Source organism: Papaver somniferum, unplaced genomic scaffold (assembly GCF_003573695.1).
Source record: "Papaver somniferum cultivar HN1 unplaced genomic scaffold, ASM357369v1 unplaced-scaffold_117, whole genome shotgun sequence".
NCBI classification, from domain to species: Eukaryota; Viridiplantae; Streptophyta; class Magnoliopsida; order Ranunculales; family Papaveraceae; genus Papaver; species Papaver somniferum.
In genome coordinates, this window is record NW_020620714.1 from 4,922,711 (window position 1) to 4,934,896 (window position 12,186).

The 12,186-nt window shown below is 37.7% G+C and overlaps 3 protein-coding genes across 3 annotated transcripts; all 3 read right to left on the reverse strand.

Annotated features, from left to right (window-relative positions):
• Nucleotides 1–1,836: 1,836 nt before the first annotated feature.
• Nucleotides 1,837–3,777, reverse strand: LOC113329421 (phenylalanine N-monooxygenase-like). Its single transcript, XM_026576297.1, has 2 exons — nt 2,714–3,777; nt 1,837–2,619 (listed from the first exon to the last, which is right to left on the reverse strand). The coding sequence occupies exons 1-2, from the start codon at nt 3,758–3,760 to the stop codon at nt 1,969–1,971; spliced, it is 1,698 nt and encodes a 565-aa protein (XP_026432082.1). The 5' UTR covers nt 3,761–3,777; the 3' UTR covers nt 1,837–1,968.
• A 1,223-nt stretch (nt 3,778–5,000) lies between these two features.
• On the reverse strand, nt 5,001–6,225 carry LOC113329678 (purine permease 3-like). The gene is made up of 2 exons (XM_026576524.1): nt 5,443–6,225; nt 5,001–5,354 (listed from the first exon to the last, which is right to left on the reverse strand). Exons 1-2 carry the CDS (start codon nt 6,223–6,225, stop codon nt 5,001–5,003), a joined length of 1,137 nt encoding a protein of 378 aa, XP_026432309.1.
• Nucleotides 6,226–8,996: 2,771 nt separating this feature from the next.
• Nucleotides 8,997–9,478, reverse strand: LOC113329679 (enolase 1-like). Its single transcript, XM_026576525.1, has 2 exons — nt 9,449–9,478; nt 8,997–9,269 (listed from the first exon to the last, which is right to left on the reverse strand). Exons 1-2 carry the CDS (start codon nt 9,476–9,478, stop codon nt 8,997–8,999), a joined length of 303 nt encoding a protein of 100 aa, XP_026432310.1.
• Between the last annotated feature and the right edge of the window lie 2,708 nt (nt 9,479–12,186).

The following is a 12,186-nucleotide window of genomic DNA, read 5'->3' on the forward strand; positions in this document are numbered from 1 at the left end:
AGATAGCATCAAATGTATGTATCTTTTCTTAATTAAGATAATCCTGAACCTAAAATAATAATTCCGGAGGATTTCCGAGTGAAAACTGCCGTTAGAAAATTATTTAAAAGCCACTTCGAAAGAAGTTTCAACAATTTGTTAATAATTAACTTCAACAATTCAATTGATTTTCTTAGGACGCAAAAGCAGGCCAACAGGAGTCTTGAGGCAGTCCGATTTCGTATGTAAAGGAAACCAAAATTAATTTTCAGTATGTTGTTTAATAAATTTTGCAATTCCCCTAGTTTGATGCTCCCTTGTTCAATGATTTGGGCTTTTCCGATTTATTTTGTGCAAGTAACAGTTTTTTTGTGTCCAAACTAGTCAACATCCCGTTCAAGGAAAATAGAAGTCTCCAAAAAATAATGGAGATTTTAATAAAGTGCCACACTTCCGATTTTATGTTTAAGAAAGTGCCACCGTTTTTCCAGAATTTATTAAATGCCATACTCTTGACCTTTTCCATCCTGTGTTTTTTTTTTGAGAAACTGTTAACTTTCGTTAGTGCCTATGTGGCAATAAATGAGTCCTAGTAAAAGACATTTAAGCCCTCAAATCATCTAACTAGAACTGATTCAAATCGACTTAGTAACGTGAGTCCCTACCGAGTGAAACTGCTAGTAGAACTGGTTAGTGAACTCAAAGGGAACTTCTGTCGAACAGGTGATGTGCGTACTGATGGTGAACTATGGATACATCTCTGTTTATGGTTTAAGACTCCTTTACTACCAATCTTCCCTGCAAATATGAATAGGATAGAGACCCAACAATCAAAACGTACACAATCTCTATAATGTCACCGATCTAAGTTATGCATCTTATACAATTAACGATCATAACATTTCATGTCGACTGTGTTCATGGAAGCAAAAACAACAGTGACACTACAACACCATTTCTTCTTCGATTCTCGATCTCGACCCTCAATTACAACCTAATACCCGTTAACATCTTCCATCTGATTTCTTCAACTCTTTCTTCATTGTTGTTTGTTGAATACATCTTCAATTCTGTTCTCAAATTCAATCTCATCTACAAATATTGAACCCATCTCACAACAAACCCCTCTCTCGATCGATCGCAGCACTTCAGAAACCCTAGATTTGTTTATTCAATCAATTTCAGGAACCCTGGATTAAATCCTACTTCTCGGCAACTCAAAATATCACCTTCAACTTCTGATTCCTCTTCTCCATCTCGTCAACTGCATCTCTCTCAATTTCTTCCATTAACCTCTCTTTTCCATCTGTTGCAGGAACAGGTTCAAGTCATTTTTTGAGCTTAAAATCTAACCAAATCTGAAACGAGTTCGCACCCTTGTCTTATATCTTAATCAACTGCTGAAAACCAATCTTAGAAATTTTAAAATCAGCCACCAAACAATGGGAACATCAAATCCCTTCACTGCCAAGTCTTGACCCATATTACCACCATATTTAGGGGAATCCTCTAATTGATATTTACAACAAACTATAATTGATCGGCTGAAATTCAAATAAACATCAATAAGATGAATTTTCATGAACCCATGGATGGAGAAGAAGGCACTGTTAGAGACGATGAAAGGGAAGGGAGGGATATGGTAGTAATTGCGTCTCCAAAATTGTTCTTAATCACGTGATGAATGGACTATGTCAACGAGAAATGACCAAAAACGTGGTCTCAGACGGAAAATATGACAAGGATGGCATTTTATATATTTTGAAAAAAACAATGGCACTTTCTTATATCGGAAATTGAAAGTGTGGCATTTCTTTAAAATTCCCAAAAATAATCAACATATAAATTCTACATTTATTCAGTTGCAAACCTTCACACATACATGAATTAAAGGAATCAAAATGAAATTCACGAACGAAACAACCAAATCTAGATGGGACTCTACTAGTCTTATTGTTATTCACACTTGGACTTTCAAATCAAATAGAACTATATCTTGGCGGTTGTGTAAACATGCGAGGGAAGTCGTGGCTTTGCATGGGCAAGTAAAGGATTAGCCAGAGAGTGATTATTATCGGATTCAGATAGATCGATTGTCGACTGATCGCCATAAGGGACACTCCATTCAAATCCTTGAACAAGCCTAGCCAATGACATGGTAGCAATTGTAGTACCAAGAGGGATCCCTATACATCCACGCCGGCCCGTACCGAACGACATGAATCTTAAATCTGGCTCAGCTAGATCGACTTTAGCGAATGAACCATCCTCGAATTTCAAATGACGCTCTGGCTTGAACTTCAACGGCTCGTCCCAAACTCTTGGGTTCCGGCCTAACCCGTATCGACTCAATACTACATGACTTCCTTTAGGGATGCAATATCCGGCCACTATCTCATCTGTGCTTGATACATGCGGCACATTGAAGGACTCTAGTGGATGAAGTCGTAATGCTTCCCTGGCGCAAGCTTTTACATAGTTGAGTTTTGGGCAATCAGACTCTTGCACTAAACGGTCCTTTCCCACTACCATATCGATTTCCTGAACAGCTTTTTGAAGTATGTCAGGTTGAGTTATCATCTCAGCCATTGCCCATTCAATTGCATTGGAGGTGTTATCAATTGTTACGTAGAATAGTTCCTGCATTTTTCAGATATTAATTGCAATATATTTTGAAGACTGAAAATCGACACCAAGATAAAGAAAAAATTGTTGTTAAGACACAAAACCATACCACACTTTCAGCCTTAATCTCTTCTGTTGATAACAAAGGCTTCCCATCTACCTCAAGCGAAATGAGTATGTCAAGTAGATCCTCGGGTTCTTTTTTCGCCATGTCACCGTCTTTTTTGTTTCTCCATTGTTGAATTCTTTCTTCGATGAGTGGATCATGATACTTGTGAATGACCTTCATTGTTTTCTTCATAATCTTTTCATGGCCTTCGAAATCTAACCATCTCATGTAAGGCAGAAAATCTGATATACAGAAAGCATACACAAAATTTAGACCTTTAAAAACAGATTCAATATGTTCGACTTCTTCGAAACCAGGTCCTCCATCTTTTCTTCCTTTACCAAAATACCTTTTATTGAATATCATTTTCCTCACTACATTTCCGGTATAATGTCTTACTGCCAACCTTACGTCAACCACTTCACCTCCTCCATCAACTGATTTCTTATTCATACACTGGTTGTATAAATAGAAAACAAGGTTATTAGCTTCCTCATTTCTCTTTTCAAATAGCCAATCTAGCCTTGCAGGACTAACCAATTCAGAACTTATAACTCTCCTCATTTTCTTCCACTGCTCTCCATACGGGACAAAAACCGTGGTCAAGTACCCACGGGTCATATATTCTGTACCCATCATTCTTGCTCTTGATGAAAATATTGCATCATGTTTTTTCAAGAACTCTCGTGCTAGTTCTGGCGAAGTTACTGGAATCACATTAACATTCCCAAGGCGGACACATGCGATTTCTGTATTCATATCCTTCATTAAACCTAGTATCCATCTGAAAGCTGGTTTGTTTCGAAGTAATGTTGGAAGACATCCAACAATCGGCCAAGGTTTTGGTCCCGGAGGTAGTGGGGCGGAAGCGGACAAGGATGAACGTTTTCTAAGGGTATCGAATCCAAATTTGATGAAAAGTACTACTAAGATTGACACAAGTACTTGGATTAGTGAAAGGTTGGTAACTAGGGATGTTTTGGCGAGACTGTTTGTTAATGACTCGAGCCAAAGGATGATGTTGGAGAAGGAGATTTTGTTATCCATTATGGCTAGCTTTAGATATTTTTGATGTCGGATATGATAACTACCTAAAAATTTGTGTGTATATTTATAAAAGAATTTGATATGTTTTTCTTGTTTATTTGTTTCTTTGGCCTATATACAAGGACATTGTTGGTACTTCTTTGGCTTAAAACAAAGGCGGCCGGCAATGCTGGTTTCTTTCTTCCAGTGGATATAAATAAATAGATTGAGATGCTCCCAACAATGCATACAATTTGATCATATTCCTTCACAAGATGCATCTCCTCAAGGAATCTTCTTCTTGTTCTTGCTCTGTTGCGTATTTAATTGCGTCTTCTTGTGGCAAGTTGGTCCGTCATATATGATTCTTTCTAATAGTTCCATTTCAGGTGAAGCTATGCTATCCCTCTAGTTTTCAGTGAATACTACTATGTGGTTTATGGGCCACTCTTGTCGATAAAAGGTTTTGGAATTTTCTGCAGTTCATGCATCATCTATGCATCATGCATGCGTCTACCTTGGTGATCTCTTTAATGCTATGATCCGGTATATCCATGAAAATAGGGTGGTCGGGGTGAGGGTACAACAAGAAAAAAAGTCTTGTCTTTGTGTATGCACGACTGGATACGGCGTTATGCAGATCCTTTTTGAGGAAAATGACATGTTACGCATCTTTCAATGGGCAATACAATTAATCTTGCCGAGCACAGTTAAAGGTCTTTGATTTGGAATACCCTCATCATTCTAATTTGAAAGCTTTTGAGTCTTCAACATGAAGATTTTCCAAGAGAATTCATCATGTTGTGTGTATAGTTCAGTTGAGGTTCCAAATTGCCATAATCTGCAGAATCAGGGCGGTAATCTAGCTACTTAGAGTAAAAGAAGAGTTTGGCACTCTCACAAAAGATATTACAGAAAAAACTAAGTAAACACAATGTTACATACTTCGTTATAACATAAAGGAAAAGTAAATGATTTTTTATCTTGGGAATGGGGATCTAAAGTTTAACACAAATATGTTGGGGTTAAACTGCCGCCATACTGAGCAGAATCTATGCCATTTAAACAAATAACGATAAAAAGTCCAATTTAAAACCTATGCAGTACTCACACATTCCTATTTAAAGAAGTCTTAAAACAAAATGATGATTTCTGGATAATTGAAGGAAAATTCTATGTTAAAATCGAAATGCTGTATTATTCTTCCAAGCTGGTTACACTTTACAAATTACAATATTGCATAAATATTCAGGGTATATACTTATTTATTGGGTTGGACAAGTACTATTGCATCTTTTGTTTCATGAGGTTGCTGCTGCTGACTTTGTCTTTTATTCTTGTAGGAACCATAGAAGTAAGATGTGAAGCCCCAGAGGGTTAAAGCCAAGGACATCCCTTTTTCTGCTGTGAAACTCTCATGAAACGTTATCACCGCAGCTATCTGTGTAATAGGAAGGATTGTTGTGTTCATGACCCCAGCAAAAAGAGAAGAGGTACAAAATATGATCCCCACTCTTCCGATATACATTAGTTGCCAAACTACCATATTTGAGATCAGCACAAGGTAGTACGCCTTTGCACCATAATCAAATTCACTTGCTTCTCTTCGCATTGCCTGCAAACAAGAGCAGGTTAATGAAAACTGTCAGCTATCATCATACAGGTCATGACTGAATATTTATATTGATTAAAAGTTTTCTTACTGAAAAATCCATTGCTGCAAGACCTCCAATTGTGCCAATTAGTGTAGCAAAGAATGCATTACAAACTTGAAACTGTAATACAATAGGATAAGTCATGGCTTGATTTGCCTTAGCATAAGCAACTTGAGTGGCAACTAGGAGGGTCCCTATTGTGGAAGCAGCAGCTATAGTCATAAAGAAACCCAACAAGTATTGAGAATTTGTAACACCAGGGGGAGGATCACCGGACCTAGTCATGGCGAGTAGTATAGAACCCATTATTATTACAACAATTGCATTAATCGAGTAAGGAGTAAACTTCTGCTTAACCCAAAAGAATGAAATAAAAGAAGTAAAAACGAGTTGGGTTGTAAGAATGAGAGATGAAGTAGATACAGGAAGGTATAGCAAACCATAACAATACATAAAATTGACAATTCCTTGAGTTGAGCCTATTAAAGCAGCATAGAACAAAAGCTTTGGAGAAGCGAAAAACTCGATATTAGGTCGGCTTCCATCACGTTGACTGTAAAGAACTGCTAGTGGGACGATTAGTATAGGGAATCCCGCTGCCTGCAACACACTGGATAACCATTTCCGACTACCTCCATGTAAAAAATAAAACCTAAGTAGTAAAGGTCCTCCTGTCCACCCTAATAGATTAAATGTGCAGCTTAGCAAGAGTAGTCCCCATTTCATAGCTTCTGGAACAGATTTGACCATTGAAGCAACCTCATAATCTTGGTGATGACTGCTTTCTTTGTTCAACTTTCCTTCCTCTAAGTTGTTTATGTTCATAGCCATCTCTTGTTCTAGTGTTCCTAAAATGTTTGTGAGCTAAAGTTGAGATCTGAATATAATGCATTTATATTTTACTGAATATGCATGTTTATGTCTGGCTTTAGCTATGTACCAATATATTGCGAACTCTGTATAATGTAAGAAACAAATAGAGAACTCCAAAACTCATTAATCTAATGAAAGCATTTCAAATATAATTAGTTAATTAATATACCTTGTATTCTCCAAATTATACTAGATCATGCTGCTAATGTTTGTTTCTGTTTAACCTACAAAACATTTCAGATACCGTAATAAAGCCAAAGCAGCACTTGCAAATATTTATTCGAAAAACATTTGAGCTGTTGTTGTCGGACCAAGAATAATGGTCAAACCGAGGAACTAAACTCAATCTGAGGCACGAGGTTCATCTCATTCTTGGCAAGTGGATTTATACAATATGGATTAGCTAGCACTGTAACTCAATAGTTCTTATTTTGTTCTCGATTGTTCTAATGTTTTTTTGTTATCGAGTGTGACCAACATTTAATAGAATACAATTTCGTCGTGTCTGTTTTCTAAATTTCTTCTTCACCCGACCAGTTGGTAATGGGTAGTAATCACAGAGGTAGCAGCAGCACATCATGTTAAGTACTAACCTTTTTATTTTTGCTTAGCAGGCTGGCAGCATTGTTGGCTTTGAGCTAGGTTATTTTAACTTCTCTTGTTGATGTACTGTTCAATGCTACCTTTCTTGTTGTAGGGGTAAAATACCGCACACTGATTAAGTACGCGAAGTAACGACAATTGAGTATGAAGGATTTCGCATATGGCTTATCTGAGATGACGTATCAGATGGCGTCAGAATAATCACGAAAAAAGTGTGGAGAACCATGCGAAGTTTAGAGTATGTGCGAAAAGAGTCAATGTAAGTGTGTGCCAGTAACGCACACCAGATCCGAAAATAGGGGCTTTATTAGATGTCATCCACTATGTAAGACCCTATATAAGGGATTGAGCGGCCATGTAAAGGGAGAGATCTTTTTAAGAACATATACAAGAAACTTAGGAGAGAGAAAGATTATTTGGAGACTAAGTTGGGGTTTTCATATCAATTTGTATCCAATTAAAGATCTTAATGAATGATTTTATGATTTCCAATATGATTACTTAGATTGTCGTTGGAATTACTTAATGGATGTGGTTGTAGGATTTCCTGCAACTACATTTTGGCGCTAGAAACAGGGAGGAGTGATATATCTTTTGGGTGAATTTTAGAAGATTCTTGAAATTTAGATCTACAAAATTCTCGCTCAAAGTTTTAATCTCAAAAAGGTAGTTTTCAGATCTATGAAGGAAAAGATAAAATAGGACATATCTATGGAGAAAACAAGGATTGTTCGAATACGAAGATGAGCTAGAAGCATACAATGTAATTCAATAACTAAAACTCCCATTTCAGAGGTGGATTTTCATGCAGGACTAACAGGAAGAATACACAAAAGTGACTATGAAGGAAAGAAAATTATGACGGTGGATAAAGTAACTCCGTTAAAGGAATGGGAAAAGAGGACGATAACGTTCGCAGCTGATGAAATTCCGGAAGAAAACCTAAGGAAAACGGATCCATTGGTGATTACAATAACTGTAGAGCAACAAAGACATAATGAAGGAGTGAAAGAACCAGATGAATGGTTTTTTGAACGAACCTTGGTAGACACAGGAAGTTCGGTAGATATTCTATTCTATCATCCATTCAAAGCTATGAGATACAAAGATGCGGATATGACAAGATCAAATTATAATATCCATGGATTTAATAAAACGACAACGAAACCAAAAGGCGACATAACGATACGAATATTGCTAGGAGAGATAGCAACGCAAGTAACACTGTATGTGGTCGATGTAGAATCACCGTACAACATGTTGTTGGGACGACCATGCACTACGGGAAAAATCATCATTGACGACACTGTATTAGCGTTGTAGTACACCTACGACAACTCCATTTTATGCATTGTGTAGTGGGGGTATTGTAGAAAGTCCAAGCTTTTCTACAATACTTGACTAAGAGTTGTAAAGGATGATGTGATTCATGGTTCGACAATATTTTACCAAAGTTGTGATTCTCTTTCGATTTTTTTTTTTGAAAGCCTAACACAACCCTTGCTTGTATTGTAGGAATATCTCTGACAACACAAGTAGGGTGTCGTGGAAACATATGTAACAACAAATACTGGTATTATGAATAAGATTTACACGTCTCTTGTGTGAGATGTGGAACTATCTTGGACAACACATAGTTATGTTGTAAAGCCACTATTTCACAATATCTCGTTTGTGTAGTTGAAAAGTGGAAGACAACATTTATTAGTATTGTGAATAATACTGTCACTACACCTTCTAGAGTTATAGAACTTGTCTCAACAACTCCTAGATATGTTACAAGATTTGCTTTTACAATACCCTCAAAGGTTGTAATATTTGAAGTATCAACTTCTGTTTTCAGTAGATGAATGTGTAACTACAACTTTTTTTAGAAGTTGTGTGCATAAAACTATTTTGAAAAAAACTAATTTATAGCCGAAACTGGATTTCCGGAAGTATTTCACATTCATATTAACATGCCAGTGAAACACACTTACATTCATTCAAGTTAACCTACTAGTATTAAACACACACATTCAAAAAACTGGAAGTGATACAAAAGTTAACTTCCCTAAACACACTCCAAAAAGATTATGAAGATGTCTATGAGAACATTAATGGATCCTTGGGTACTCAGCGGAAAATTATTTGTACAGATCCTTCAATTTCTCACCGGAGATCTTTGTTGCTCCGTTGTTGTTCTCTTCTTTGAAGTTCAAGCCATAGGTTTTATCTGATCCGTAAAACTCGGAGGCATCAACATCCATTCCAGTGACAACTTCTTTAGTGCATCCAGCTTTAGCAATGGTTGTCTTAAGCAACTCAAGTCCTTCCTTGTTCTCTTGGATGTTGGGAGCAAAGCCACCTTCATCACCAACATTGGTTGCATCTTGACCGTACTTCTTCTTGATGACAGACTGCAAACAAGATGGTCTATTAGGTCAGCAAGTGAAATAAACATATAAGTCATCACATGATTTAAGTTCAGATTTCGCTGTTCTCTTAGTCGTATCTAGTTAATAAACCATCCAAAGTTCCTAACATCAACATAATCAGTTCAATAAGGAGGAAACAGATGAAATAGTTTGGTGCGAACCTTCAAGTTGTGGTATACTTCAACTCCCATTTTCATTTCCTCCAACGGGAAGGATCATGAGTTGCATTGCAAGTTTGATTCCGGCGGTGATCCTCCATTAACAACATTGAAAGCAGGAACTGGAAGTACCAAGTTCTTGTTACCAGCAAGGTTGGAAATATGCTGCAGAAAAAGAACAAAATCATATTAGACCTATTACAGAAATAGGAATTAATTCATTTTTACATTCATGATATTACATTCATGACAACATGATGATAACATATATTTATCAAGCTTGTTATTATAGTATCCAGCACACACCTGGTCAGGTTGAGAAACATCTGAGAAAATAACAACCATTCCAACCAGCACCAGGTTAGTAGTGCCAGAATAGAGCTGGCAAACCAGCCAAAACCCGCGGATAAACCCGTCCCGGCCCGTGAAAATCTGCACCCGGCTTGGCTGGTTGTCCAAACAAGCCGGGTTAGGATTGTAGAAATGTTGGCCCGTAGAAAAACGAGTAAACCCGGACCGGACCGGACCGTAATTCCGCGGGTTAAACTCGTATACCCGCAGTTCCACCTCTCCATTCGTCGCGTGTCCTCTCAGGCCCTCACAGTTAGTCCAAGTGTCCAACTCCAACAAATAAAATTGAAAAAGAAAAAAAAAACCTAGCCCTCACTCTCTTCTTATTCCTCTTTCTTTTTCTTCTTCTCCTCCTTCCATGATCTTCATCTGTTGCGATTATGTGAACCATGCTATGAAGTGAAATCGTAGATTTGAGATCGAGAGAAACATGAAAATATTAAGGAGTGTTTAACAGTGGTGGTGTGATTCAAGGAGGTGATTCAGACGCAAAGAAAAATCTAATTCGGGTGTAGTTTATGGTTCTTTATATTCATAACTAATTACTGTAAAATTGATTATGAATTGAGGAATTAGAGAATGGGTTTAGCCAATTTATTAGTGGTGTTCATACTAGTTTCAATTTCTTAAACCACTTCATCTTTTTTCCTTATTTTCTGAATTTTGCTGGTGTATTTTTTTTGTCATCATACTTAAATCAATCAAGTGATTGTTAATCGTGTTGTAGCTGGTGCTTTTGGGTGTACAATCAGCGGGGAAAGATTTACTGTGTTTTCCATGAAACGATGAATTTGATTCAGCATTGGTCCTTAATTTTGATAGAGTTTCTGCAAAGTTTGTTAGTATTTATCCGTATATGACAAGTCTGAATGATTTTGTAATTGTGATTTGATTTTCGAAACCTTTTTTTTAGCTAATTGGTATTTCAAAATTTTGATCCTAGGGTATCATTTACATTCTTTTTGTAGTTAGGCTTACTGATTTATGGAATTTTTACCTTTGGTATGTTTATGTCATAAGAAAAGGCCTCTTCAATGGCAATTTACATTTCAACAGGGATAAGAAGAATTTATGCTGAGATATTAAGGTTTCACTGGTGTTGAATCTGTTGATTGAATTGAATTGAATAAATTAGATGAATGTTAGGTTGCATCCTTGCAGGGAATGAGCTTTAGATGCCCGGAATGTGGCCGGAAATAACCCAGAAAACAGAGGAAACTCTGTCAAAATCGATTTTTGGCGAGTTAACTGACCAGAAACCAGCTAACCCGTGAACCCGCAAGCTTTACCAGTTACGAGCGCGGGTTGAAAAAATGACCACCCGTGAAGAATATCAACCCGCAGGTTTTGGCCCGTGTTAACCCGAACACTTGTAACCCGTAACAAGCCAGCCCCTGCCCTCCCGTTTGCCAGCTCTATGCCAGAAGCATCCCCAAGATACAAAACTCTAGCTCCAAGTACCTGAAATTGCAAATGAAACACTGTTATGTTAAAAAAATGACAAAGAAAAAAAAAATTAAAAGAAGTAAAAACACAAAGTGAAATCCCAAACATTATACACAAATAATACTTATAATCCAAAAATTGTCAACACCAGCAAGTACAGCAGCATCAACAAGCTTTGATCTAAAAGGATTACAGACTTTGTATTCAATCACTTTATTACCACCTTTCATTCCACCACCATGATGGCCATATATAAGAAGTAATAAAACATAATGGTAGTGTTTCTGATTATCCTACCACCACGAGTCATAGTCTTAAGCAGTTGTTTGAGGGTGAAAACAGTTTCTACTGATTTCGGTAATTTCGGGTGTGTGGGTGAGAAACGAATTTAAACCCTAAACAATGTACTGCAAGGGAGTACTTTAGATTCGAGAGATCAATCTGTACAAATCTGGCCTAAACCAAGAAATGGTCATTCCAGACTTGCTTCGGTCACAAAGTGAAGGAGAAGGGTTGGTTTTGGGGAGGGAAGCGAAGAAAGTGTTGATACCAGAAAAGTTGATTCTGGAAGAGTAGTTGTTTCACGACTTGTATCAGAAAGTGGGAAGCTAACATATGGAAAGCTAACAATGGCAAGGCATGCCTTGGCGCGGTAGACGTGGATGGCATGGTTTTCCATTAGCATAGTGGTGCGGCTGGCATGGTTGGCATGCCTTGGCGTGGAGATGTGGCTGACATGGTTTTCCATTGGCACAGTGGTGAGGCTGGCATGGTTTGCATGCCTTTCCGCGGAGATGTGGATGGCATGGTTTTCATTGGCACAATGGTGCGGCTGGCATGTTGGCATGCCTTGGCGCGGAGATGTGGCTGGCATGGTTTGCCATTGGCGCGGAGATGTGGCTGGCATGGTTGGCCATTGGATGGCACATTGGTGCGGCTGGCAT